The following is a 23958-nucleotide window of genomic DNA, read 5'->3' on the forward strand; positions in this document are numbered from 1 at the left end:
AACATGGATGGAAAACCACTGATGTGTGACTACACATATTAAAAAGGTTGTCTCACTTCAGCAAATGGCATTTATCGTCAGCAACGGAGGCTGTGCTTAGACACTATAGGAAAAAGCTTACACACTAGGAAAAGCAATTTCATACAGAGCATTAGAGTAGGTAGGGTAGTTAATAAGAGTTCATACACACGACTGTATGCCCTCCGAGACATAAGGTCTGTGAGCGGCATACATCGTGCGCACGGGAGTATACAGCATCATAGATTATAATATGATCATATGAGTGCTGGACAAGAGCGCCGCGGGCGGCCCAACGTGCACAGCATCATTGTAATCTATGATGCTGTGTACTCCCGTGCGCACGATGTATGCCGCTCTGGGACATATGGCCGGCTCACGGACCGTCTCGAAGGGCATACGGTAGTGTGCATACGCCCTAATACACATAAGCTACAAAGGTACAATTATTTATTTATTTTGCTCTTTCTTTTTGGACCTCATACTTGCCTCTTAGGCTACATGCACACGAACGTTGTTTCCTTGTCCGTTCTGTTTTTGTGTTTTTTTGCGGATAGGATGCGGACCCATTCATTTCAATGGGTCCGCAAAAAATGCGCACAGCACACCGTGTGCTGTGTCCCCATCAGTATGTCCGTTCGGTAGCCCCGCCAAAATATAGAACATGTCCTATTCTTAGAAGCAAAAATAAGATTGGTTGCTCAACCAGGGGTAAAAAACGGATAGGTGCACTGCTATTAAACTCACCCACTCTAAATATTGAAAATGAAAATAGGGTAGCAGGCAGCACTTACATAAGGAGCACATATTTATTATTAAATGTTAAAAACAAATACTATTAAAATATAAGGCAGCTAGTGCAATTGGATGCAATATAGCAAATGACAAGCGCCAAGTAAATATGGTGCAAAATAGCAAAGATGAACAAGTAAAAGCAGCAGCTGGTGGAGATCGATCAAGTTCAATGGAGATCGATATGTATATGAACAAATAACTGCAATCATTCGCTGAATGTTCCAATTGTAAGGAGAGTACTTTGGTTCGAATCAATAATCCATAGAAAAACTGAATGTCATAATAGTTGCAATGTGATCAGAAATAGTGGTAGTTTATATCTACCAGCGGAAGCGCAACTAAGATTCAAATAAATGAAGGACCTGTAATTGAGGGTGGAATGGATCACAGGCCGGATTGCTTTAGTGCGGCGTCCCGCAAGTTCTACAGTATACAATCCGGTAATTAACTTTCCTAAAGTTTTCCCTCTGCAGTCCCGTAAGTGTGCATCTCTGTTCAGGCTTTCTCAGCGTCTCACATGGGGTGCTACTTCCAAGTTCCTTTGTAATGGAGCGATGTTGTATAGTCCTGACGTAAGCAGTGACGCTGGGGTTACTTTTTGCACGTGACCCGGATGCCGGAGAGCAGTACGCTGGATTTAATGGAGTACCTTTTTATCGCTATTCACATTGATATCACCATGCGCTTTCTGGTTATTTCAAATTGAAAGGCCAAACAAAGTTATTTTCCTAGCTTGCAAGCAGAGGGTACATCCCCAAAATCCTCAAACGCGTTTCGAGACACGTAGTCCCTTCATCAAAAGTACTCCATTGAATCCAGCGTACTGCTCTCCGGCATCCGGGTCACGTGCAAAAGGTAACCCCAGCGTCACTGCTTACGTCAGGACTATACGACATCGCTCCATTACAACGGAACTTGGAAGTACCACTCCACGTGAGACGCCGAGAAAGCCTGAACAGAGAGACGCACACTTACATGTCCTATTCTTGTCTGTTTTAGGCATTGTTACAATGGATCCGGAAAAAAAAAAAACTGATGGCATACGGATGTCGTCCGTTTTTTTTTTTTTTGTTTTTGTTTTTTGCGGACTGCAAAACACATTGTCATGTGCTTGTAGCCTTACTCTGACTTCTGTTTAGAGCGAAGACCATCAAGAATACAGTATGTGTTAATGTGGAGCTCACTGCTGAGCAGTGGAAGAAGAAATATGAGAGAGAAAAAGAGAAAACAAAGACTTTGCGGAATATGGTGCAGTGGCTTGAGAATGAGCTGGCTCGCTGGCGTAAAGGTAAGTTGACGGTTTGGGTGCTGGCATATGTGAATTTGCTTCTGGCGGTTATTTTCTTTCTTTAACTGCCTGAAAGCGCGATGTTTTGTTTAATAAAATTTTCTCGTGCATGGCATTGGGGGACACAGCACCATGGGTATATGTCCAACTACCACTAGGAGGCACTAGACACAAAGTGTTGGCTCCTCCCAGGTGGGCTATACCCTCTCCACAGGCACAAGGCTATTCAGTTTTTGTCTAGTGTCCGTAGGAGGCAGACCTGTCCTGCTTTTTTTGCAGGTCCTGCTGTTTTTGCAGGTCCTGCTGTTTTATTTTCTTTTTTATTCTTTTTTTTTCTTTCAGAGGCTCGAGCCTCGTTTCCTTTTTTTTGGACGCAGGTCTTACTCTCCTTTTCCTGGCTTTTACCTACAACCTCCTCCTTCTCCAAGTGTTGGCGGTTTCCTCTAGCAGCCTTGGGTTTTCGCCTTTTAAATAGGACGCTTAACTTCATCACCTGGCCTTGCGGTGAGTGGAGACCTGCTCCCTTCCCATGTGAGCCTTGCTATGGCTTCCCTCACTAGTTTGGCTTCCAGTACTTCCTTGTTTCCTTTCTCCCCTGGCCTGTCAGGGGTTGGCCACAGGTTTTTTCGCTCTTTGGGTCTGAGACAATTTAGAGCGTTAGGTAGTTCCAACACGCGGTGCTGTCCTAATTTTTTCTCCAGCCCTTGGCTGAGCTCGGTGTTCCCTTTTGCCGCCTTCTTGCATTTGGGATTTTCTTCCAGGCATTTTTCCTGGGGTGCTGACAGTCTTCACTGATTCTTCCTTGAGGTTTCTTTCTTGTTATGGAACCTCTTGCCCATTCTGTGTTTTTTCCTGTTGGGTCACGTGGTTCTCCTGCACCTGTATACCCAACCGGTGGTATGGCTGTCCTTTTCCCACCCTCAGGGACTGCTTTTGGACGTCCCATGGTGCTGTGTCCCCCAATGCCATGCACGAGAAAATTAAATTTTTTTTTTGTACTCACCGTAAAATCCTTTTCTCGTAGTAGGCATTGGGGGACACAGATCTCACCCTATGTTTTTACTTACGATTCTCCGGGCTGGTCTCGATCTTTCCCGGTACGGGAGTTGTTGGTTCCTTGCTTTTTTTCTCTCTCCTACTGCTTTTGGTACAAACTGAATAGCCTTGTGCCTGTGGAGAGGGTATAGGCCACCTGGGAGGAGCCAACACTTTTTGTGTCTAGTGCCTCCTAGTGGTAGTTGGACATATACCCATGGTGCTGTGTCCCCCAATGCCTACTACGAGAAAAGGATTTTACAGGGAGTACAAAAAATCTAATTTTTTTCACACAGTGGGTCTTCTGCTGTTTTTCTTCATTAAATTTTTCCCCTATAAAGTGATGTGAAAACTTTGTAAAACACCAAAAGATCTATCATGCTATGTTAAAAAAAAAAAAAAGCAAAAGTAAAAAAAGACACCTAATTAACAAAGAAAAGTTTGTCCTGCATTTCCTATTTCCCATAGACCAGGGATGGCCAACCTGCGTCCCTCCAGCTGTTGCAAAACTTATAACTCCCAGCATGCCCAGACTGCCTACAGATATCAGTCTATAGCAGGGCATGGTGGGAGTTGTAGTTTTACAACAGCTGGAGGGACGCAGGTTGGCCATCCCTACCATAGACCCTCAGCTAACATCTGGAGCTGGCGGTTTTTCCACAAAATGTGTAGCAAGAGGCAGGTGCCGAAAAATGCAGTAAAAATACACTTGAAAGCACTGTTTCAGTGATTGTCCCTTTATAGTTTCACATTGTAGGTTCTGCTCTAGTGACCAGGCATTGTTGCTGCATACTTATTGGTGTTTTGTACTGAATTTAATGATAACGTTTCAAAATTTGATCGGTGTAGGTCAGACCCCGGGCACCTTTTGTGGATTAGCTGTTTGAAGAGGCTGTGACTCGCATAAGATTTGTGGCCTCTTCAGACAGCTGGTGACGAGGATGTCAGGAGCTTGACCGCTTCTAATCTGATTCTTATGCCCGATCCTGAGGATAGGGTATTAATATTTAGTTTCCAGAAAAGAACCTTTAACTGGATAATACTATTTAACCCGTGTATTGATAAGGTCGGTCAGAATATCTCAGCAGGGGTTAACTACTTATGTGTTGCAGGTGAAAATGTACCAGTTGAGGAGCAGTTTGATAAGGAAAAGGCCAATCTGGATGCATTTGTAGTGGACAATGTGGTAGCAAACGACAAGCCTGCTGTCACCCTTGCTGCTAATTTTACGGATGCTGAGAGGAGGAAATGTGAAGATGAAGTTGCTAAACTGTACAAACAACTGGATGACAAGGTATATATTTGAAAACTTCAGAATCCAGTCCGAGTATTCTTTTAGTTTTGATTCTTTGCTTGGTCAGCATCTTCAGTGTCAATGAGAGTCCAGTCTACAACACAGGATCTGTTCACAATGGTATTTTCTCTGTTCAGAATCCAGTCCTAGTATCATTTCATTTTGACAGATTCTCTGCTCAGATACCTTGTTAGTCCAGTCTACAACATGGGCTGTCTTCACAGTGAAATTTTCTCTCACTTACTGATGGCAAATACCATGTTCTGCAGCTTTATATTCTTGACATAAAATATGGAACCTGACTGACTAGTGAACGAGATCCGTTAGGGGTTATAAAAATCTAACACGTTCAGGACCTTGGATGAGAATGCTCGTCCTAACTTGCAGGTACTTAACTCGGACAAGCATTCTCGTCCTAGGGTTAATGCGCTGCCCCACACGTGCTGCCGCGATCAGCAGCAGGGGTCCGGCTGATACTGACAGCCGGGCCCCTGCTGTATCTTCCAGGCGGATTAACCCCCCTGTATGCCACGGTCACGCTGAAAGCGGCAGACAGCGGGTTTGCGGCAGCTTGTACAGATGTATTGTGCTGTATTAAAACAGGGATCAGACCCTGAAATCTAGAAGTCCCATAGTGGGACAAAAAAATAAAATGAAAAAAGTTTTAAAAAATCGTTTTAAAAAAAAAAAAACGTTTTCAAGTAAAAAAAAAAAGCGCCCTTTTCCCAAAATAAAGTAAAAAATAGGCAAAAAAAAAGAAAAGTAGACATTGGGTATCGACGCGTCTGTATCGACTGGTTCTATAAAAATATCACGTGACCTAACCCCTCAGATGAACGCCTTTTAGTGATGTCATCTTACATCACTAAAAGTGCAACACCAAGCGATCAAATAGTAACAATCTAACCGTCATCTCATCCCACAAAAAATGAGGTCCTAACTAAGACAATCGCCCAAAAAAAATATGGCTCTCAGTCACTATGGAGACACTAAAACATGTTTTTGTTTTTTTTATTTCAAAAATATTGTGTAAAATTTAACTAAATTAAAAAGGATATATATTAGCTATTGACACGTCTGTAACAACCTGCTCTATAAAAATATCACATGACCTAACCCCTCAGGTGAACCCTGTAAAAAATTAACTGTGTAAAAAAAAAAAAAAAAAAAGCAATTTTTGGTCACCTTAAATCAAAAAGTGTAATACCAAGCGATCAAAAAGTCATACGCACCCCAAAATCATACCAATCAAACCGTCATCTCATCCGGCAAAAAATGAGGTCCGAAGTAAGGCAATTGCCCAAAAAATAAAAAAATAACTATGGCACTCAGACTAGGGAGACACTAAAACAAACAACGAGATTTTTGTATAACTTACCAGTTAAATCTCTTTCTCGCTCTTTCCTTGGGGGACACAGAAGACCTTGGGTATAGCTCATCTCCATAGGAGGCGTGACACTAAGTAAAGACTGTTAAGCCCCTCCTCCACAGCTATACCCTCAGCCTGGAGAGAGAGACTGCCAGTTGCGTGTCCAAGTAGTGAGAAAAGGCAAAGTCTAAAAGTGGAACCAACAAGCCAACTACCCAACGGGTAAAACAAACTCGGAAACTGTGTAAAGAAAAAACAAAGAATGGGTGGGTGCTGTGTCCCCCAAGGAAAGAGCGAGAGAGATTTTACTGGTAAGTTATACAAAAATCTCGTTTTCTCGCCCAGTTTCCTTGGGGGACACAGAAGACCTTGGGACGTTCAATAGCAGTCCAAGAGGGGAGGGACCACAGCACCAAGGCGAAGCACCCGAAGGCATCAAGAAACCACCGCCTGCAGACCAGGTGGCCCAAGGCAGCATACGCCGAAGCCCGAGTATGCACCCTGTAGAACTCGGTAAGGTGTGCAAGGAAGAAGTGACCGCCTTGCACAAATGTATGGCCGAAACCTAATGCCTCCGCCCCAGGAGGCACCGACTGCTCTGGTGAAATGAACGGTGACACCGAAAGCAGAACCCTGCCATTGGTGCGATAACCACAGCAATAGACACTCTGAGAAAGCGGAGGAAGCCACCCTGGAGGCCATCAACCTTTTGCACTGACCTCCTGGAAACACAAGAGACCGAACGCCGACCAAATGACGGAACAGCCTCTGAGGCCTGGCCGGGGCAGAAGCCACATTGGAGCGACAAACCCAGAGCAGAAGCCAAAAAAAAACGAGCCGGCGAGGAAAAGCAGAGCCAAATCCCCGCTATTCTGTGAGACGACCTGCACACCGCAGGCGAATACCCTGAAGAAGCCAAAAGTGGAGGACCAGGACCTGGATAATCAAGCACCCAAGAAGAGTTGGGTGACCTACCCGAGAGGAGCAGTCTGAACTTGGTAGCAGCAGACTGAAGCGCAAAGGGCGCCAATAGGAAGGACCCATACCACACTGCATCCGAGAGGAGGAAATGGTAGTAGGCGAGGGAACCGTAGTCCCGCCAGAGCCAACGTAGAAGTCGAGCGGCACTGCAGACAACACTCTCAACCCCGACCGGTTGCGTGGGGAAACAATGTCACGGGATGACGAATGGGTACGCATCAAGGAACCCGAACACTCCCCAGGTGGAAAGGCCAACGAACATGGTGGGTGCCGACACAACTGGACCACACCAGAGAATGGGTACCACTCAGCTCGGTGCAGTAGCGAGCCAGCAGAGCTCGTCTACGTATATACAAGATATACAGCTGTGAATACATTGAGCATTCATTGTTGCGTGTTGGACAACAACACCTTAGGCTCATAAGTGGACAAAATGATCTCCTCAGAGAAGAGTGCAAAGCTTGCGACAAGCAACCTCACCCCAAGAGAAAAAAGTATGTCGCAGGAAGAAGGGAGGCATACGTACTAGCAACCCTGCAGGCAGCGAGAAGGCCAACCCACCCACGGGAGGAGAAGGCATACACGGCCCAAACACCGCACAGAGCGCACAGCCACAGCGTCCCACAGTATCCACGGAAGTGTAAAGTGCAACCTGAAAAGGAGTTATGCACAAGACCAGTACAGGCATGCGATGGAACGCAAGCAGTCCGCCCGGAAAAGGGGGGGGGGGGGGGGGGAAGGTACCTGGCAAACTCTGCAGATGGCAAGAGTGCAAAGGCCCGCACCAAAAGGACCTAGTGAAAGGGGGGCATGCACCGGATTATCCTAGCATTAAATGATTGTGCAATAATCTACCCAACTCCGAATTTCGTGAGAGTGCAACTACTCCGCCCATGAAAGGGGAACGTCCAGTACAGCATACACAAGGACAGCCGTGAATCTCGTGAGCGTACAAATTTCCGCCCATGGAATGAGAAGTGGTCATGCACAAAGCCAACACCATTTCCAAAGGGAGTGCAAGCAGCGCACCCCTGTTAGAGCCATGCTCAGGGCCCGCAATGTATTCGGTGAAAGTGCAGTGATCCTCCCAGAAGGGGGGGGGGGGGTGCACATGGCCAGCATCGCATCCCAGGAGAGCGCGAGCATCCCGCTATGGATGGGGGTCATGCACCTGTCCGGCAACGTGCTGGCACAATAACAAACCCAGTCAGTGAAGTGCATGAATGTCGCCTGAGGAGAGGAGGCATGGCCATGCCGGCAGCAATCCAGCGAGAGTGCGGAACACCGCCCACGGAAGGGGGCCATGCATATAGCCGGCAGCGGATCCGGTGAGAGTGCAAGCACCCAACCATGGAAGAGGGTCAGGCACGTGGCCAGCAACCTACCGCGAGAGAACAACCCCAGCCAGTAAGAGTGTATGTATGCCGCCTGAGAGAAGGAGGCATGCTCAAGGCCGGCAGCAAAACCAATGAGAGTGCAGCATTCCGCTTATGAAAGGGAGTCATGCACATGGCCGGCAGTGAATCCAGTAAGAGTGCAGTGTTCTGCTTATGGAAGGGGGACGTGCACATGGTCAGCACCGCATCTGGCGAGAGTGCGGAGTTCCTCTTAAGGAAGGGTTTCATACACATGGCCGACAGCGAACCCAGTGAGAGTGCAGCGTACCGCCTAAGAAGGGGGTTACACACATGGCCGCATGGCCGGCAGGGAATCCAGTGAGAGTGCCGCGCTCCCCTAAGGAGGGGGGTCGTGCACATGGCCAGCACTGTATCCGGTGAGAGTGCAATTATTCCGCCCCAGAAGGGGGTCATGCACCTGTCCAGCATTAAATCCAGTAAATGCAGCGTTCCCCTAAGGAAGGGGGGGGGGGGGGGGGTTGTGCCATGGTCAGCACCGATCCGGTGAATGTAGTATTCCACCTATAGAAGGGGGTTATGCACATGGCCAGCCTGCGGCCAGAGAGCGCAGAATTCCACTTAGGAAGGGGGTCATGCCCATGGCCAGCACCATAACTGGAGAGGTGACGTCCTGCCATAGAACAGGCGGAAGAGGGGCGCCTACACTTGGCCAGCGCCGTATCCCGGGAGATGGCAAGGGTCCGCCTAAAAAGGAGACATGCAGCTGGCCAGCACCGCAGCCGGGGAGCGCGACATGCCGCCTATGGAAGGGGGGCATAGCATGCGGCCAGCACTACTGTATCATGCTGCAGCGTTCTGCGCAGCCATTCCGTTATTTATTAACTCCGCCATGGAAGCCCTTTGTGTTTTTAAAAAAAAAAAAAAAAAAAAAAAAAAAGCCACTCGAGGCAAGAAAGGGGCCACCATACAGGGGCACAGCCTCGTACAGGCTTATTAGGAAGCCCACCAGAACATAGAGGGGGTCCTCTAGATGGGAGCCGGCCCTTGGAGATGGCCGGTACCCAACAGGTTAACAAAGATCCGGCCTGGGGGGTGGCGCTGCGATCCCCTGGGGGCGGCGCTGCGATCCCCTGGGGGCGGGGGACCTCCGGGCGGAAAGAATTCGCGCCGCGAGACGTTCCTGCCCCCTCCAACCGAGGCCGGAATTTTGCGGCCTAGTAGGTCGCGAAGCCGGGGCCTAGATTTTTGCGGCGCCCGGCCGGCCAGGAGGCAACGACGGTCAGCTGGACCTGGAGGGAGCCGGCTGACGCATGTACTAACGGCCGCGGGTGCCCACCCCGCGGGCCGGCAGAGACAGAGGACCCGATTGCGGTCGAGCAGGCCAAAGCCTGGGTCAAAGTTTGCGGCACCCGACTGACCGGAAGCATCAGCAGTCGGCTGGGGCCTGTTGGAGCATCGCGTTCACCACATGCAGGCCGCGAGGTCCTTGCGTCCGGCAGTGTCTGGAGCGGCCCCTTGGCCCTAGCACACCGGTAAGGAGGGAGACCCTGAAGTCCAGCACTGCACCCCCTGCCCTAATAGACAGGCACCCGTAGAGGAGAGACAGGGGCAGCTAGCGCGGGCCCCCTGTACTGAATCTGCGGCCGGTAAGGGGGAGGGTCGGCATAATCCCTGTGTCAGGGGCAGCTAGGAGCAGGTCTCTGGCCCTAGAGAATTCCTCCACAGCAATGCCATGCTCACCCCTGTGCAATCCCCTATGGAGGGGCATTGTATTGTCGCCCCGCGGTAACCAGTATGGTGGTGGTGTGGGGCTATATAATTATTGGGCAACAGCTGGATATGAGCGACAGCTCTGGAGCCAGAAACATGGCTGTTCACCTACGGCACCCCAGGGGCCAGCATAGGTCCAGCAGGGACTAGCATGGGGGTCCAGCACGCAGGAGACCAGGGAGGGGAACGTAGGGCTGGAGAAGCCACTCTCTTACCACAGCCGTCTTCACCCTCGGTCCGTTCCAGCAGGGTCGCCCCTTCAGCTACTGGCACCGTGGTGGCAGGACGCTGGAAGAGGGACTTGGCGTGCAGGCGACCCTTGCGCTGGCGGGATGTAGGGGAGCTGGGCTGCCCTGATCCACCTTGTCTTCTGTGGGGGAGGCAACAGTGCGGGTGACCGGCACTGGCGCAGCTCAACCCCGGGAGAAACAGTGCGTCTCTGTTGTCCCTGATGATCTGGAACAAAAAGAAAAGTAAAAATCAAAATTTAAACAAGGAGAAACCAGCCCTGCAGAGCAGGGAGTGTCTTGCCTCCTTGGACACTAAGCAAAAAACTGGCAGTCTCTCTCTCCAGGCTGAGGGTATAGCTGTGGAGGAGGGGCTTAACAGTCTTCACTTAGTGTCACGCCTCCTATGGAGATGAGCTATACCCAAGGTCTTCTGTGTCCCCCAAGGAAACTGGGTGAGAAATATATATTTTTTTTTTGTTTAAAAAATGCTGTTAATGTGTAAAACGTAAAAAAAAAAGTATACATATTGGGTATCATCGCGTCCGTAAGAACCTGCTGTATAAAAATTTTTACATGACCTAACCCCTCAGGTCAACACCATAAAAAGTGTCAAAAAAGCAATTTTTTTGAGTTATTAATATCTATTATAAGAGTAGAGAAATGGAAATTTGGACATTTTTGGTAATTTTTATTTATTTTTATAAATAAAAATGTAATTTTTTGACTCCATTTTTCCACTGTCATGAAGTACAATATGTGACGAGAAAACCATCTCAGAATGGCTTGGATAAGTAAAAGCGTTTTAAAGTTATCACCACATAAAGTGACATGTCAGATTTGCTAAAAATGGCCTGGTACTGAAGGTGAAAAATGGCAGAGTCCTTAAGGCTGGGTTCAGACCTGAGCGTATTTGATTTGCGCGTTTAACGCGCGTTTTTATGCAATAGTAAACGCGCGTTTGACGCACGTTTGTGTGATTGACTGCAGTGTCCTATGGCCACAAACGCGCGTCAAAACGCCCCAAAGAAGCTCAAGAACTTGTTTGAGCGTAGGGCGTTTTTCAGCGCGTTCAAACGCGCTGTAAAACGCTCAAGTGAGAACCAGGGCCATAGGGAAGCATTGGTTTTCATGTGTTGAGCGTTTTACTGCGCGTTTGAACGCGCTGTAAAACGCTCAAGTGTGAACCCAGCCTAAGGGGTTAAAAGCTGATCTATTGTAAGCTGGTCTTGTTGAAGCATCTAAATATGCACTTTGTTCTTTTTTGTTTTTTTTCTTACCAAAAATGTTTTTTGTCACTTTCTTATCCAAAATAATTCTCATAATATGCAAAGTAAAGTTTTATCTATAGCTCTTTCAGCATGGACATTTGCAAGCAGCTACATTAATTGCACATTTAGATGTGCAGAGCAAGCAAGTAATTATTGGGAAGGCACGCAGAAAACTAAAGACTGCCGTATTTTCATCTAAACCCCCCTGGGACCAACCAAATCCAAATCTTCCTAGGTTCTGCCAGTGATATTTATGGAATTAGATCTTCACCCCCTCCAGTTTGGTCTTACAGTTTGCAAAGTTGTAAACATCAGACCTGGATTTTGGTTGTGATGTATTTGGAAATGGATGGAGAGTGAATGTGTATCAAATCTATTTTTGATATTCTTATTGTGTTCTGCTTCTAGTTAAAAAAAATTATATATATAATTTTTAGGACCTCTCTATATATTATGTTGAACAGGGGCACTGAATTAAATGGATAAGGCCCACACTATTATGTGTCAATGAGAACTTGATAACATCCACACTATTACACTTCAGTGAGACCCTGATGACGACCACACTATTACATGTCAAAGTCTCGTTGACATGTAATAGTTTGGGCCTTAACTGTTCAGTGCCCCTGTTCAAAACAATATATAGGGAGGACCTCTAGAACTTTAAAGGGGTATTCCTATCTTGGCCATTGAGGGGGGTTGGGTGCAGTTCACGAACACAGGGGTGGGTCCCAGGATAAACGCGTTGTCTGAAGTGTGGTTTGCCCAGCACTCGCAGGATAAGCATAAAATGTCTATTTCATCTCAGGACATAAACAAGTTAAAAACATAGCGCCGACCGCTTTTGGGCAGATAAGCCCTTTAGTCATGGCATAATGCATTAAAAAAAAATTAGTTTAAATTCAGAAAAGCAAGGCTTGCACAGAGAACAACACTTTGGAAAATCTGACATGGAAAAGTGGACTGTGCCTATAGAGAATATGCAAGAAAGCACAAGAATACATGGAAAACGCAAATGATTTTCAGTAACCTAATGTGAACAGACACCAATAAAAAATAAAGAATAATGGCATAATTAATAAAAATAAGCCAAATCCGATTTGAGGTTTAAGCCGTTTGGATAACAGCTCTCCATAGGGAGTATCCAAAAGGCTTTACGTCTGAGGAGAACCCTCCTCTTTGGGTCAGTGCACTTTTTCTATTGCTTTCATCTGGAGTGAGCTTGTATCTCCTTGGTGCATATTCACAAAGTGTTTTGCAGCATCGGACATGCTTTTGTGTTTAGAATTGACTATACTGTTCAAATGTTCACCGATTCAGTGGTAGGACCCCAACCAATCTAATAGTTAACCCCTATCCTATAATTTGACTCCTGTATTTGGGACCATAGAACAGTTTTTTACATCATAGTTTTGTTCTTTAGTTTATGTAAAGAGTTATTGGTTTTGTGCTGTATTATTTATACTTAATATATTTTTTTTTAAATATATACATTCTTATTTTTTCAGGATGAAGAGATCAACCAGCAGAGTCAACTGGTCGAAAAACTAAAACAGCAAATGTTGGATCAAGAAGAGGTAGGTTATAAGTGGGTATATCTTTCTCCCCCCCCCCCCCCCCCACTTCCCCAGTTATTGCCATTATTAAAATAGTAATGGCTTTAATACATAAGTGTTTAAAAGGGTTTTCCTTGGTCACCCACCTATCAGCTGGAGCGAGAAGGCAGTGGCGCTCTTGTGAGCGTTGTACATTGTATATCGGCTGTGCTTGGTATCGTGCTCAGCCCCATTCAGTTGCGTGGGGCTGAGCTGCTCCTAGGCCACGTGACCAATGAACGTGTCATCACTGGCATAGGAAAATCATTGAGAAGGCCGTGACGCTCACAGGAGCGCTGGTGCCTTCTCAAATGGCTGATCGGCAGGGGACCAGGGAGTCGGACCCCCACTGATCAGATACTGATGACCTAACCTGAGGATAGGTCATCAATATTAAAAACTCTGAAAACCCCTTTAATGCCTCCGATTGTTTTTAGTAAGGCTATATTTATATGCTAAATTTTGTTCAATTATTTCAGCACTGATTCCATGCTGAAAACCATGTGGCATCTGCGCAGAAACCACTACCTATTGTTTTCAATAGGAGTCTGCTCTGCTATTCATGCAGATTAATTTCTTGTGGTTCACCACACCGCACCAAGAATGGACCTTCCCTTTCTTGGCATATTTGGTGGCAGTGTGTTTGCGCATTAGCTCCATTCAGTGGGACTTTAAAGGGGTTCTGCACTTTGTTTAAACTGATCTATCCTCTGGATAGATCATCAGCATCTGATCGGCGGAAGTCTGACATCCGGAACCCCTGCCGATCAGTTGTTTGAGAAGACAGCGGCGCTCCAGCAACGCCACAGCCTTCTCACTGTTTACCGCAGGCCCAGTGACGTCACGACTAGTATCACTGGCCTGGGCGCGGCTAAGCTCCGTTCCCTTGAATAGAGCTTAGCCCCCGCCCAGGCCAGTTGATACAAGTCGTGACGTCACTCGGCCAGCGGTAAACAGTGAGAAGGCCGCGGCGCTGCTGGAGCGCCATTGCCTTCTCAAACAGCTGATCGGCGGTGGTCCCGGGTGTCGGACCCCCGCCAATCAGATACTGCTCTATCCAGAGGATAGACCATCAGTTTAAACAAAGTGCAGAACCCCTTTAAAACTGCAGGTGAATTTGCAGCATTCAAATTGAAAAGCCACAACAGAAGCCAGTGTTTCTGTCAATGAATCCACAGCAGATTTTTAACATTGGCAAAATTTGCCATTTGAACATAGCCTAATTGTTACGACATCCGCAATAACATAAATGGACCTAATTTTATTTGGCTTGCCTGGCCACCTTTGAACTTTGTAATTCTTTTTATTGAACACCTTCTGACAAGTAAACTGCTTTGCACCCTATACAGAGGATAGTTCATCAATTTAAAAAGTCTCAGAAAAACTTTAATGTATTTTTCGCAACTTTCAGCTGTTGGCTTCCACAAGACGAGACCAGGATAATATGCAAGCAGAGTTAAATCGTCTGCAGGCTGAAAATGATGCATCCAAAGAGGAAGTGAAAGAAGTGCTTCAAGCCTTGGAAGAACTGGCTGTCAATTATGATCAGAAATCACAGGAAGTGGAGGACAAGGCGAAGGAGTATGAGATTCTGAGCGAAGAGCTCAGCCAGAAATCGGTGAGGCAGAGAAGGGTCACTGTACAATAAATATAAAATGTCATTAGTACTGCTGGGGACCCTTAAATGGATTGTCCAGTTTGGGAAAACAAATTTTCACATAACCTATTAGTAAATTTTAAAGGGAATGTGTCATCAGAAAATGACTTAGGGGCACATTTTTTTTTTTTTTTTTTTAAGACCAGCGTTTTTTAAACTGGTCTTGCTAAAGCTCTACATTGGCGGTGGATCCACTGCAGTTATGTAGATGTGCTGGCCTCTTCCCTTCCCTGCTGTCTTACATTTAGACCATTATCTAAGCCTAAACCAGGTGTAGAAAATGGTAAATGAGACTGGCCGACTGGGGGGGAACATGTCGCAGATTGTGCGTACAGATAAGACTAGATCCACCATTCACAATCAGCGATTGTCGGAGCTTATCTCTTCTTTCCTTGTACAAGGACCTCTGCACAGGTCATACTCTCCCATAGAAGTCACTGAGGTCCCCTCCTGACCATTGTGTCTATGCACCATGTGTCTGGCGTAAAGCAATTTTCTTAATGCTTTCTGAATGCTGTTAAGAACAGCTCAGGCAAGATGGCCGCCCCCATAATCATGGTCAGGAAATAGTTAAAAATGTGCAATTTGAAAATAAAAACAGATTCGAAAAAAGGAGTTGTGTTACTATCTGGTTTTAACTAGCAGATAAAAATGTTGTTGACACATTCCTTTAAGTTAATAGAGGGGAGGGCTCTGTCCAGTATTTCATAGTGGAGAGTGTAGCTCCCTCTGAAGGACCTATCCTGTCCTATATTACACAGAGAATCTATTGATTTGAATGGACACCGTGTAAGGGTCCATCCCCACATCCGTGTGTGTTTTGCGGATCCGCAAAACACGGACAGCGGCAATGTGCGTTCCGCATTTTGCGGACCGCACATTGCCGGCACTAAGAGAATATGCCTATTCTTATCCGTGCGGCCCCATAGAAATGTATGGGTCCGCAATTCCGTTCTGCAAAATGTGGAATGGAATTGCGGGTGTGTGAATGGAGCCTAATTCTTAGTATCCCTGTTTTGTCGCCGCATGGAAACTGAACACTAAAGTCCCCTTTACACTGCTCAGTTGAGCAGACTATTGTCGGAAAGTAAGTGTTCCGTCCCGGCAATCACCTGCTTCTCAATGAAGGAGACATTTACATGCAGCGATCTCCTCCACAGTATGGACAGGAGTGATTGCTAATGCCATCACTCTTCCCCATACAGAATCATTGTTTGCCTGCAGCAGAGTGAAAGGGTGGCGATGGTGTACAGTAGTATTACAGGGTTTGGAAAATGTTGCTGCTTTTGTTCCAAGCCAGTGCCACAACTGTCCACAGGTTGTGTGTGGTATTGCAGCTCTGCTCCATTGATGTGAAAGGGACTGAACAGATGTAGTGTTTTGTCATACAACGCAGTCATGTTTTTCTAGCCCAGGACAATCCTTTAGTGATAGGGCAGTTTGTATTAGGCTGTTAATGGGCTAGTCTTTTGTGTTATAATTGCACTTAAACCTCCTGCACACGAACGTGTGTGGCCCGCAAATTACGGCCAGCAATGCACGAACACCGTCCGTGGGGCAGCCGCAGCAGATTGCGGACCCATTCACTTTAGTGGGTCCGCGATCCGCCTGTTCCTTAAAAAGATAGGACCTGTTCTATCTTTTTGCGGAACGGAAGTACGGGATGGAACCCCACGGAAGCACTCCGTAGTGCTTCCGTAGGGTTCCGCTCCGCGCTTCAGTTCCGCATCTCCGGATTTGCGGACCCATTGAAGTGAATGGGTCTGCATCCGTGATACGGAATGCCCACCGAACGGCACCTGTGTATTGCAGGTCCGCAATACGGCAACAAGCAGCACATGTTCGTGTGCAGAAGACCTTAGATTGAGACCTCTCCAATTATTTTTTCATTAATGTGGTGTTTTTTTTTTTGGTTTTTTTTTATAACATTGTCTTTGTGATTCTTGTCTACTGAGCACGTTTTTGAATTATTTTTTTCTTTATTTTTGAAGGTAATTTTGTCCAGTTTAGACTCAGAGCTCCAGAAGCTGAAAGAGATGACTAACCATCAGAAAAAAAGGGCTACGGAGATGATGACCTCTTTACTGAAGGATCTGGCAGAGATTGGCATAGCAGTGGGAAACAATGACTCAAAGGTTATTCTTCCCACTTTTTACATTGTCCATTCCTTGTGAATATATTTGTTGTTAATTGTGCAAATTTAGTTGCCCTCTGTATGCAAGAATTGTAATAATACATCCACTTAGAGGACCTTTCACTGTTCTGTTTTTGCGCCCTGTATGCTAATAGATTGCATCGGTACAAGCAGGAGGAGACACTGGTGCTTCTCAGGGGACGTCTCCTTCTCCCTGGCTGTGGCATGGTCCAATCGCAGCGGAGAGTGTCACAGCCAGGAAGAAAATGAGCTGCTTTTTCTCAGTGCCTGTGACATATAGTACACATATAACCCACATGACCACTGCAGCCAGTTACTAACCTCAGCTGTCTTGTGCCCTATACTGCTGAGGCCATTTATTAGCTGCAGCAGTCACATAGGTATACTGGCATGTTGCAGCTGCAGTCTAGAAAGCAGAGACCAGTGTGGATAATGAGTGGCACCACTAGGATTTCAGGGGACAGGGATAAGTAATGCTTTTATTTATTTTTTTTGTGTGTCTGCCCCCCTCCCCCCCCCCCCCCTTCTCCTTTTTTATTTTTATTTTTTTTGTCAAGTTGCCCTACTCTGGCAAATTCTTTAATGGTTATTAAATGTCCCAGATGCCCCTGTTCATAGTCGACCTGTCCTGCTGTTCTCTGCCAGTTATATAGGCATATCTGTTTTAATGAATGTGTTCATTGCTATACCATAGTTCAATATTTTTACTGAGTCAGCCGGTGTTGATTATCTGTGGAGTTAGGTTTTTGACACAAATAAAACCTTTCACATAATCTTCCACGATAGCAACCTGAAGTGAGTGGCATGATCGACGAGGAGTTCACAGTTGCCAGGCTGTACATTAGTAAGATGAAATCTGAAGTGAAGACCATGGTGAAACGCTGCAAACAGCTGGAAGGCACCCAGACTGAGAGCAACAAGAAGATGGAAGAGAACGAGAAGGAACTTGCTGCATGCCAGCTTCGTATCTCTCAGGTAAGTGCTTCCAGTCTCACCTGTTGGTTGTCTGTGACAGCTAAACACGCTGGGTTGTGAAACTTTAACGTTCCTTCACACAAAGTTTTGGTGCTGCTGTTTTTCTTTCGGGTGAAAAAAACAAACAAAAAACACTTGAGGAGAACGATCATCGTTTTTGTGTTTTATTTTTTATTAAATTTTTTGGGCGATTCTGTCCATATAAAGTGCTCTACCACTTGGCGTTTTTTTTATGCCACTTTTACATGCCTGCCATTTATTTTTTTAGATGAAAGTATGTGCCCAGCTCTGATGTCCCTTTCTCTTTGGATCTGTATGGGGAAAACCATTGTTAAAAAACACCAAGACACATAGCCCAAGCTGCAAAAAGCAGTGGATGTCTAATGGTGAAAAAGGAAGAAATATCAGAGCGTGCTGCTATTTGAATAAAATGCTATCGACACAAAAAGATGCACCTCAAGGGTGAAAAAACACCACTATAAATGGTGTCCTACATTTAATATTTCCCATAGAGGACACACTATCGCTATGATGTATGAGTCACTGATTTGGGTTCGGGGTGCCCTGTAATCTGTATAGTTAGTAGAAGGATGTGCATGATTTAATATAGGAGGTGCAGTGGAGGTAGGGCTGCTCTAATATGTATATGCATCTTTTTTTTTCTGGTGACAAGTTAATCACTAGCTGTTCCAGCAGCTGGACCCCAATTATCAGCTCATCTAAGGGGGTTCTCCTAATGAAGAAGGGGGTAATTTTACATTGACTACCATTTTCATGTCTCTTTAAAGCATGAAGCAAAGATCAAGTCACTGACAGAATATGTGCAGAACCTGGAGCAGAAGAAGAGGCAAATGGAGGAGTCCGTGGATTCTTTAAATGAGGAGCTTGTCAAGCTTCGGGCACAGGGTGGGGCATCTTGCTGTGTTATGCTTTATAATCATTCTTTAAAAGTCTTTACGAACTACACAGACCAGATATACGAGAAATCTCACTAAGTATTTTATGAAAACTGGGAGGTGTGACAGGTCTCAGATTTCTGCCTTCAAGTATTGACCGTCTCAAAAAGTTGAGTGAATGAAAAAAATAATAATTGACCGCAGTCCGGACTGTGCTTTAAAGTACAGCCTTGCAGTAGGAAAACAAAAAATAGTGATTTGGACTCCTGTGGGCAGTACTACTCCTATATTAATTCATTCCCTGTAAATGCTATGAAGATTGCTCTTCATTTGCCATCCATCGCCTGGCTGTGTTGTTCAGTACACAGTTACCCCCAGAAAGTGATACACTAGTAATATACACACTGTTAACACTGAATATGTTAAAAACAAATTTAGGTGACGGCATGCTTTGACATTTTGCAAGGGAGTTCCTTCAAATAGCATGTGGAAAAGGGCCAAGTAAGACTATCGTTTTCTTCCTTCTAGAGGAGAGCTAAATTTCATAAGACACAGCCTTAACAGTCCCCTGCATGTATTTTATTAAAGCCATCACTTGTGTGCCAAATAATTTGTGCAGAGAATTGTGAGCTTCAGAAAGCGCCAGCTAAGATTTCCAATATGACCAGTCCAGTGATTTATTCTTTATAGGTGTGAGTATTTGTAAGGCAGTGATATGTAATAGTCTTTCATTGTATGATTGTTTCAACTGGCAGCACTTAGTTATGATATTGGTCGTTACACCTTTAGTACATTAGTTTTATACATATAAAAACTCATATTTCCTCTCCACCTCCCCAACGCAAAAACCAAAACAAGCCCCGAAGTGCACTGTACAGAAGCTTCTGGGTCTTTCCGGAAGGTTTCAATCGGGGTTGTTAGTGTGAAGAATTTTACCACTTCATTGCTTAATGGTTGTGGTGTGCTTCTTGTGTTGTATTGGTGAATACAATTTTCATGACTGTTCTTTTTGTTGTGTTTTTATTTTAGAAAAAGTTCATGAAATGGAGAAGGAGCACTTGAATAAAGTACAGACAGCAAATGAAGTTAAGGTATGTTCAGCGGATTACTTTTTTTAATGCTGCCAAGAGCAATAAAAAATAAGTTAATATTCACTGTTCGGATGCTTGCCAGATCCCCAGCGGTCTCCACTTCCTGGTCCCTCTTAATACACAGGAAATGACCGTTCAACCAATCACAGGCTGAGGCGGGTCAGCGATCAGCTGAACGGTTACTTCCTATCTGTCAAGAGAGACAAGGAAGTACAGGCCAGCAGAGAACTGGGAATCATTGCAACAGTAGGGTGAGTATCAAATTATTTGACACTGTGCTGAACATGTTTGCTTTTTTTATTGACCTCACAAGAGCTGTATTTTTCATTTTGAATTGGGCTAGTTTCACAATAGTTTCAGAGCTGACAGCCTGCCAAAGTCCTCTGGATATGAAATTGCCAGAAGCTGCATGATTGACAACTGTATGGGGACTGCCGTAGATTTAGCCACAACTCGACAAATATGGCAAGAATCGGTCTGACAAATACAGCTGCACACAGTGGTTTTAGTCCGGCTGATTCTCTGCATATTTGTTGAGTTGCGGCCAGATCTCCCCTGGTCCCCATTATTGTTAAAGGGGTTGTCCGCTTTTTACTATTGATTACCTAGCCACAGATGATCTGATATTTATGACCTATCCTGTGGAGGACAACCCCTTTAATGGGGCTGGCGGGCATTCAGGCAGCTTCTGCCAATGCCAGGTTCAGAGAGCTCAGGCTGGCTGCCGTAACAGCCTAGCAGAGCTCAGCTCTCAAATGCTAGTGTGAAACTGTCAGACTTTTTAATGCAGTTTTTGAAGCCAAAATCAGGTATGGATCATAGTAGAAGAATAAGAATGAAGGACAGGTACAACTTCTTCTGGTTTTGGCTACAAAAACTGCATTAAAAAACCTAAAGGTGTGTCGGCACCCTTTAAAGGGGGTTTTCCTTCTATTTTTGTAAAGATTATATGAAGTCAGTTGTACTTGTTTTAAAGCAGATCTGTCATCAGACTGCTCTGCCTTACTTGACGACGATTGGTAAGCGACGTATATGAAGTTCTACAGTAACCAAGCCATCCACTACTTCACTAAATAGTTCTGCAAAGACTGACAGGGGACTACCAAATTATCAACACATTTTTTTTTTTAAAGGAGAATAATAATTAGATATTTCAATCAGTATACAAATAGTTAAATCATTTCTTAAAAGCCTTCAAAAGATTTCTGGAAGATTTATCAGTACTTAGATGTTTTTTAGGATCTATTGTGTTTATATAATGTGAACGATTAGACGTTTGCTAATCCGTCTAGCAAATTAAAGGGGTTTCCGATATTTGGATATTGATGACCTATCCTCAGGATGGTTTGTCCATATCAGATCAGTTAGCGGTCTGAGACCTGGCACCGCAGCTAATCACCTGTGTCAGGTAGCCACTGGCGCTGGAAACTATACTTGCAACAGAAGGATTCATCCATTGTATAGTCACCAGCATTCTGCGGCTCAGCTCTGACTCGCTTCTATGGCCATTACACAGTGAACAGAACCATGTTCTTCAGGCTTTTTCCACAATATAGTTTCCTGTAGCTACTTGAAACAGCTGATTGATGGGGATGTAGGGTGTCAAACCTCAACTGCTCTGTTATTCCTCACTTATCCTGAGAATTGATCAATATCTAAGTACCAGAAAACCCTTTTAACACGTTATCTCCTCCATTTTTACATTCATAAACCTTAGAACTTCAAGAGTATTTTAGGAACTGTGTGTGTGTGTATATATATGTGTGTGTGTATGTGTGTGTATATATATATATATATATATATATATATATATATATATATAATTATATATTTTAGTTAAGAGGATGCAAAAGCATAGTACATTCTTTTCCAGCAAAAAAAAAAAACCCACAAACGGATACCCTTTTTTTTTTTTTTTTTTAATTTTGTTTTATATGAAAATACAATGAAACCCTATCATATCAGATGCATGTGCAGCAAGCCCATGAGATGCCAGAGCGCAGCATGGGAGTGGTAGTGGCTCTGGCTCTCACAGTGAATCATCACACTGGCTGTCACAGCTGTCCTCTCACGGTTGCTTCCTAGGGCTGTGCAGTGAACAGGAGGAGGCACCTTTTTGTTCTCTCGGGGCACACCCTGATTCTGGGGGCTCCTGCTTGATGGTAATTGAAGTGCCCTAGATGTTAGGTGTTTGGGTGCAATGCAGGACGTGTACAGTGCAACAGCTGGCTTATAGTATAGGAGTCAGGAAACCGAGCCAGAGGTAGAAGAATAAAGTTTTTCTTTACTGCGGTGCAAAATGGGAGTTGTAGTACATCCCATAATAGCAAAACACAGTTCCAACTGTACTCATTGCAATTTTCTCCTGCATAGCAATGTATAGATTTAGGCGTTATGACCCTCTTTGTACACTATCTTGCTAAAGTTTCTCTCAGAATCTATGGCAACTAGTAGTACTCTGGTAATGTTGGCTGTAGTGTCCACTGCGAGATACAGGGTTTTGATGGTATGTTTGGCCAGGACGTGTACGTCTGTGAAGGGTGTCTTAACAGTGTCCCTCACAGCAGCAAAGTCTAGCTGTATAAGCAGATTACCTTGCTGACTTCCATGCTTAGCCATGCAGATTCCAAGTTCCCCAATTCTCTCCTTTATTTTTGTCTCCTTCTCTTTCTGTAGATTTTGCAGAGATCGGTTAGTCTCTGTAGCTTTCTTGGGCCTAGTAAGAAGGAGCACAGGGCACAGCTTCCTTGCTCTCTGAACTCTTCCCAAAACTTTCTACGGCTAAGGGTGGAGGCAGCCAGCACCTATCAACCTGCAAGAATGAGCCTGGGTTATTAACCATGACTATGCCATCCTTGCACGGCTATGCTGGTTGCAGTACACAACATAGCAATACATGACATAACATTAAATTAAAGAAGAAACCTTTTGCAGATGGCTTTTGCTCCACATGGTATTCACCTGAGGCATCCTTTTAACATATGGGACAACAATGTGATGTGAACAGTTCCTTAAGATTAAGTGCATGTGCAATGCATTCTGCAGATTAAGGCCAGTCTCACACCACCCTGAAGTAAACTACATTTTGGGATCTGTATTACATTCCCAGCCAGGAAACTCCTCTGTTCTTCTAAACCAAACGTGGATCACCATAAGCTTGAAATAGAACTGCAAAGGTTGATGTTGTGCCCGTATTGTGGCCTGGGCATACAAGTTTCTATAATCAGTTGTTTATTACTTCATATCCTGGAAACGATACAATCCTGGGTATTAATAGGAAAAACTGATAATGTTTCAGAATTTAATGAATTATTCTTCTTTAGCACGCTGTGGAACAGCAGATTCAAAGTCATCGGGAAACTCATCACAAGCAGCTGAGCAGCCTGAGGGATGAGATTGATACAAAGGAGAAGATTATCACTGACCTCCAAGAGTAAGTCATTAATAATCATTGACTATAATGGATTATGTAGGTTAGACTTCTCCAGACTTTTTAATCTAAAAGTAATGTGAAGATAAATTACCATATTTTCCTCTCCATAAGACGCCCTGGATCATAAGACACACCTAGGAAGAAATTAAGAAAAAACATTTCATTGGATCTACCAAATCTGACTGCCAGTGCTGATTAGACCTCAGATCAAACCCCCATTCCTCATATCAGACCCCCATTGATTATTAGGCCTCAGATCAGACCCTCGTTGTGTACACTACATCCTGACTCTGTACGCAATTAGGACAGTGCTGCACGGTGTCTGGAGAAGACCGGGTTGTGGTGAGTACAGCCAAGAGCAAGAACGTTGTACTGACCACTCCTGGTCCTACTGTGTTACTAGTGAGCTCTTCCATAATGGAAGCGCTCACTAGTATTCTCTGGATAAGATGCACTGCCATCCCCCCACACACACACTTTTGGGGGGGGGGGGGGAACCAAGTGCATCGTATGGAGCGCAAAATGTGGTACATTTACTGGTAGGAAAACTGCCTACTATTTCTTGTGACTTGGCATTTTTGGTAAAACAAAAAGTCTCAACTTGAAATCCATGTCATTGTTTCTTATTAGGGTAATATTACAACATGGAATTTCGATGTTGTAATCGATCACTATATTCCGATTTGTGTGCAGGATTAAGAGGCCAAGTACAAATCAGAGACATACGTTGCTTCCTCCATTATAATACTG

At 45.0% G+C, this 23958-nt stretch overlaps 1 protein-coding gene across 1 annotated transcript in view; it reads left to right on the plus strand.

Annotated features, from left to right (window-relative positions):
* Window positions 1-23958, plus strand: part of KIF5B (kinesin family member 5B) — a 79018-nt gene that overhangs the window by 49747 nt on the left and 5313 nt on the right. The window contains exons 11-19 of the mRNA XM_040434264.1: window positions 1953-2101; window positions 4249-4430; window positions 12915-12983; window positions 14413-14619; window positions 16650-16793; window positions 17600-17788; window positions 18577-18694; window positions 19714-19775; window positions 23099-23208. Coding sequence (XP_040290198.1) covers window positions 1953-2101; window positions 4249-4430; window positions 12915-12983; window positions 14413-14619; window positions 16650-16793; window positions 17600-17788; window positions 18577-18694; window positions 19714-19775; window positions 23099-23208 — 1230 coding nt within the window. The remainder of the gene's footprint in view (window positions 1-1952; window positions 2102-4248; window positions 4431-12914; window positions 12984-14412; window positions 14620-16649; window positions 16794-17599; window positions 17789-18576; window positions 18695-19713; window positions 19776-23098; window positions 23209-23958) is intronic.

Source organism: Bufo bufo, chromosome 5 (genome assembly GCF_905171765.1).
Source record: "Bufo bufo chromosome 5, aBufBuf1.1, whole genome shotgun sequence".
Classification (NCBI taxonomy): Eukaryota; Metazoa; Chordata; class Amphibia; order Anura; family Bufonidae; genus Bufo; species Bufo bufo.